The following is a 6,000-nucleotide window of genomic DNA, read 5'->3' as shown; positions in this document are numbered from 1 at the left end:
CCTAAACAACAACTCTCTTTGCAAATCCAACTCCCCTGGAAAGAGGGCATGGTATTTAGGATACATAGAGACATAATTTGCAGGTTGTAGCTCACTAGAGAGAGAGAGACCAAGAGAAAGATGCACATGGTGTTTACATGCTTGCCACATAAGAAAGGGAAGAGGGCATAGTATATAGGACACATAGCAACATAATTTGTAGGCTGCAGCTTAGTAGAGAGACAGAGAGACCAAGCACATGGTGTTTACATGCTTGCCACATAATAGAGGAAGATCCCTCGTATCATGACATACTTTTGTGATCAAACAAAACATGGAAGTTAATAATGAAAATTTCTTGCAGACTTTTTCAAGGTTTCAGATAATAATGAAACAAAATGTGGAGGTTAATAATTAATTTTTCCTATGAATTTTTCCAAGTTTTCAAACAGAGTTGCCTAATTATTTATTCCCGCCCCCAAAGTAGCGTCATGTCAATAGCGTCATGTCAAGAGTACTTTTAACCAAGTTACAAATACCCCTTTTCAAAAGGGTATTCTAAACAATAACTATATAGTGTTCATATTCTATAAACAATAACTATACTTATACAAACAATGAATACATACACCAAATCGAAAACTTTTAAAATAAAATTTGGGGAAAAAAACCTCCAGCCTTGATGACTGATTTTGTTTTAAATAATAACTATACTTAGCAAAACAACAAATACTAATAAAACAATTCAAAAACTTTTCAAAAACAAAAACTGCCAAGAGCTTTGACCGGACAATGGGAAATGGAGACAGTGTGCACCGAACGGAGCCTTTTGTCCGGCCTACGGTTGGTTTTAAAGGCACATGTTCAAATGAATATGTGCCACGAGGACAAGACGTCTAGGCTTCCCATTTCTCTGTAGAATTTTGCAGGTAGCCATTGCAGTTGGAGAAATTGTGAAGGATTTGTTCACCTAATTGTAACCCAAGATGTGGGCTGCGCAGTTTCCAGCTCACTTTGAGCCCAGCAGCATGTACACACATCCTGGGCCTAGGCCTTGCTGTTCTTCTCTCGCAACTGTCAACGATATGCCCGTTCATGGAAAGCCTAGAGATTTCTGTCGCAAATTTTGCTCGAATAATATCAGGTGTCAGGCAAGCCTCAGAGATGCCCATCATCCTCATAAGGCTAGCCCTTTCCAAATCCTGGGCCTCCCAGAAGACTGCACCGAAGAAGATATCAAAACTGCCTTTAGGGTTAAGGTCAGACCCCAAATTTACCCATCATTTTATTTTATTTCTTGCCCACCCACAAATAGATCTCGCAAAAACGTTTTTTTGATTTCACAAATACTATTACATATATACGCATGCACATCCATGAACGATGAAATACTCATACATATGTACATATAAAGTGTATGATGTATGTGTAGTATTATACAAGCACACATACATACATACTTGCACACATTCAGATATGTTCTTACGATACACACTCTCACACAATACATAGATACTTGCGTGTGTGTATGTATGTATGTATGTTGATGGATTAGAGCTTAGATTGCTGACTTCATTAGAATCAAAACAATGAAGGAAAACAATTTGTCATAACCTGAAATGATTCTTTCAGATAGATTTAGTGCTTTAATTTTAAGTTATATGCAGAAAATCTGCCATTATTTGCCAGTTATAATCACCAGTTTGGAGAATCTAGGAGGAACAGGCATTACAACATCCATTGAGCTTGAGCTTCCCCCCTGTGCACCTGTCCTTGTGCACCCCCCCCTGCCTCTTGCTCCCCCTTCGCTCTATCCTCCACCCACCGTCTCCATGGCCCTCACCTCCTACTACCACCCCTAGCCCTTCTTCCCCCAGCCTGTGTGCACCTGCCCTCTCCCGTGCCCTTGTCTCCTGCTGCCGCGCTTTGCTTTTGTGCTACCCCCCGCCTCCATCCTCGAATGCGCACCCTGCCGTACCTTCTCCATCCTCCTCGCCTTACTTCCCCTTGCCACTTTTGCACAACCCTACGCCGCCTCCTCTCCCAGCTGTGAGCGCTTCCCCTTTACGGCCTCCTGCGCTCATCTCCACCCCCTTCCACCTTCCGCTGCTTTCCACCTCCATTTCCCCTTCCACTTGCTGTCACCCTCCTTGCCAATCCGTCGTCCCCTTTTCTCTTGCTTCTTTCTCAGCGGGTTTTTGCCCTTTGAGGTTATTACCGATGCAAGTGGATTTGCAATTGGAGGAATTCTTATTCAGGATGGCTGACCTGTGGCTTATGAATCTCGAATGAGAGGAATTGTGCAGGTCATGACCTAGAACTTCTAGCCGTTACTCATGCATTGAAATTATGGAGACACTAGTTGCTTGGTCAAAGATTCAATTTGATGACAGACCATAAAAGTCTGAAATGGATATTTACCGAGATGGATCCCAACACGCGTCAAAGGAGATGGATGCAGACTTTGCAAGAGTTTGACTTTGAGATAAAGTACTGACCTGGGAAGGAGAATGTGGTTGACGCTCTTAGTCAAAAGGTTTCTTTGTTAGCAATAACTATGATCTCCAACGCATCGTTGCTGAAAGAGGAAGTTGGGATGGATGAGTTCGTCTTCACTGATTTGCAAGATTGTTGGGAGCCACCTAGCACGTGATCTGATTCGGGATCTAAAGATAGTCCGCATTGGCAAGCTTAGAAAAATCATGGACTTTCATTCTCTTGGGAACGGCTACTCCGAAGTGGAGTTTGATTCACCCATAGGTGGCTGATCTTGTGTGATGGAGCAGAGCCTCATTGCAATACGTAGCGCTTAGGCGTTTTTCGCTGGATGGCACCATGACTTTGACTGTGCATCCAACCCCTTCGCAGGTGCATCCAGCTTCCCCGTCATAGTCTGCTTCCCATGCCTCTGAAAGGAGTACCACCTCCTCATTTAGTCGAGTGGACAATCGATCAAATAGGTTTTGGAGTCCCCTCATATTGTCACCTTGGTGGTAACTAGGGCAATAGGGATTCCGTCCATTCGGGTATGCATATTCTTTCCGGAGGCTCTCCTTCAGGACATTGTACTCCCCAGCCTCCATGAGGGCCCGTTTATGCAGAGGGTTGAGTTTTTAGGTTTCCTTGGACAATCTTTCATTTGTAGACAGATGGGGCACTTGGCTAGAGCTTGTCCTCACCATTAGGGCCGCAGAGGACAACCCTCGGTCTCTCACTAGGATTCGTCCCGTGCTCCCTGTGTAGGAGTGGAGGAGTTAGACGGTTGGCCCCATCCCTCTCTTCAGCCCGGTAAGCGCGAGTTTGGTCGGCCTGATTTGCGGCTGGTCACCCGTCTCCCCAATGCCAGAGGCACAACATGGTGAGAACGCTGGCTGTTGGCAGCCAGTCCGACGGCCACACCGGTGGCAATACCCTTCTCTGCAAGGGTGTCGAGAGCCAGACAGGTGGGCCTCTTGAGGCAATCGTTCTTACTCGTAAGTATTATGAGCATTTGCACAGGACCTGGATCTTGGCGATGTGGCAATCCCACTTATCTTGCAAGAGGTCCCAGCTCCCTTTGTCCAAATTCTTGTTTTCCCGAGGATCTTGAGCATGCAATTTCCCCCCTCCCCTTTCTATTGAGATTCCCCTTCCCGCTTCCCCTTGTCCCAACTCCAATCTCCCCCCCCTCCCCTTCATGCTTGTTGCTCTCGCACAATGCCTATAAAAAGTAGGTAGATGCCAAGAATGGCACTCTGAAAACCAAGGAAGAATTCTGCCATGCAACAAAAATAGAGTTGTTAATTACCATTGAAGAAGTGTGCACATGTAGAACACTTGTGCCTATGTGCTAGGGTTTTCTAGAGATAAAAGAAAGGTGTGATGGAATCACACACACAACACACACACGAGTCCTAAACTACAACATTGCGTTATGTACAAGAAAGAGAAGTAATACAATTGAAATTCAAGTATTGCTATCGAGTAGAACGTGGTCAGATTTTTCTATACCTTTTCACTCTCTTTCCATTCTTGACTAGACTGGGTCTCAGGTCAGCCACATGTACCCGACTGCCACATCATTAGTGCCACGTGTCAAGTGCGTTGTCCAACTCTGTTTGATGGTTGCTACTGATGTCAGCTGTGCCCCACATACTCGTAGGTGTGTCACATTCTCCCCTACTTGCATCTTAGCTATGCTCAGTGGCATGGCCTCTTAATAAGCTCTCAACTAAGGGCGAGAGTTATCCATGAATTGATCCTTATCAAACCAGACTGCCTTGCTGGATTGGGTAGCCCTTGAACTTGAGGAGATACTAGAGTTGCTTTCGACAAGAACCCCTCTTGTACTCGTGCAAAACAACATGCTCCGGTATTAAGACCTCTGCAATCGTTTATCATCCACCAATTTTGGTTCATTCTCATCCGGCAGAGCGCTAAGCTCTAGTCCATGATACTATACAAGGTTGCTTCAATGAAACACCGGATGCATCCTCCGGTGGCTCGGTAACTCTAGCTTGAAGACTACATCACTTAGCTTCTTGATAATCTTGAATGGGCCTTTCTTCTTTGGAGCTAGTTTGGAAGCAACTTCCCCGAACGTTTTAAGCCTCTACTTCATGATCTTCAAATAAGCCCAATCTCCTTCTTTGAAGGTACTATCTCGACGATGTTTGTCAGCCTCACAGACTTGCTTTGCTTGCACCTTTCTCGTATTTTTCCCGAACTTGTCTTGATAGTTGGTTCAAATCCTGAACTACCTAGTGTGCACCATAGTTTCCTATGGAAGTTTTGAGAGCTTGGATCATTGGGTTAATAAACGACGTCCATATACCATCTCAAAGAAAGTTTTCTTGGTCGATGCTTGTGTGAGAATATGTGAATATGAAGCGGAAGCAAGTAGAGATCAAATAAGAGAAAGTAGATAGCCAAGATTGATCCAACACTTAGCCAAGAACTGAAAATATTGAATTATAAATGAACAATGTCCATGCTTATATACATATCTGTAGAGCTAGTTGACTGGAGCAAAAGAGCTACTAGTTTGGACAAATGGTCAAATGCCTAAAAAATACCTAAAACTAAGCTATAAAATAGCTGAAAAATATGATGCCGCTTTTGGAGGAGAGGACATCCTGAAAAGTCCAAGCTTCATATGGTTCGCATGCGCTTGAAGGATGCCGCCTTGAATTGGTGGCTAAAGGTGGTGCAAGAAGGAACTGAGCCGAAGACATGGACCGACTTCAAGGTTATGTTCAACAAGAAGTTTCTACCTGCAACCTTTGAAGCGGATGTGTAAAAAGAGTGGGATGTGGTAAAATAGAAAGTCGGTGAGAATGTGGCAACTTATCTTAACAACTTTTCAGCTGTTTCATTGAACTTTACTGCTTGTGATCCTATTCCACCGCTAATGGATATGCATAAGTTTGTGAATGGACTTCAACCTAAGCTTATGCAAGTAGTGTATATGGCTGGTCTGAAATCTTTGGAGGAAGCCCAAGACAAAGCTTTGCAAGCTGAGGCTTTGCACATGGCTTGGATGGTGGGCAAGACGAAGAATACAACGGGGATCCACTTGGAAAGAAGAAGTTTAAAGTCGGATCCCAATCGAGAACCGAGCCTCAAGAGAAGAAGGATAGGAGTGGGGACAAACCTCCACTCTTTCGAAGGAAATTGTCCCACAAGTAACTTGAGGAATATGTCAAGGAAGGTAAGTGTTTTGAATGTGGAAAGAAGGGACACATGGCTGCAAAATGTCTCGACAAGCCAAGCCAAAGCAAAAAGCCAAGCCGCCTCAAACCAACGCATTACCAGAGTAACTTCAACATCAAGATGATACACCACCAAAAAGAAGGCAACTTTTCAAGGCTTGGGGCAAAGTGGCTAACCAACCAGTGCTTATTCATTTTGATAGCGGTGATACTCATCACTATATCCATCCTCGAGTGGTGGAAGCTTTGAACCTCACTCCAGAGAGGTTTGGAGCTCCTATTTTTGCAGGTGCCACTTTCGAGGGAATGTCAGCGGAAGTGACCCTATCTT

General features: G+C 44.4%; 1 protein-coding gene across 1 annotated transcript in view; it reads left to right on the top strand.

Annotated features, from left to right (window-relative positions):
- The first annotated feature begins 876 nt into the window (after positions 1-876).
- LOC147627217 (Chaperone DnaJ-domain superfamily protein) overlaps positions 877-6,000 on the top strand; it is a 69,939-nt gene continuing 64,815 nt past the window's right edge. The window contains exon 1 of the mRNA XM_086815887.1: positions 877-1,238. Coding sequence (XP_086672013.1) covers positions 966-1,238 — 273 coding nt within the window. The 5' untranslated portion in view covers positions 877-965. The remainder of the gene's footprint in view (positions 1,239-6,000) is intronic.

This window comes from Cibotium barometz, chromosome 21, assembly GCF_041138505.1.
Source record: "Cibotium barometz isolate CiBa-2024 chromosome 21, ASM4113850v1, whole genome shotgun sequence".
In the NCBI taxonomy this organism is placed as follows: Eukaryota; Viridiplantae; Streptophyta; class Polypodiopsida; order Cyatheales; family Cibotiaceae; genus Cibotium; species Cibotium barometz.
This window is presented reverse-complemented; position numbering and strand designations above follow the sequence as displayed.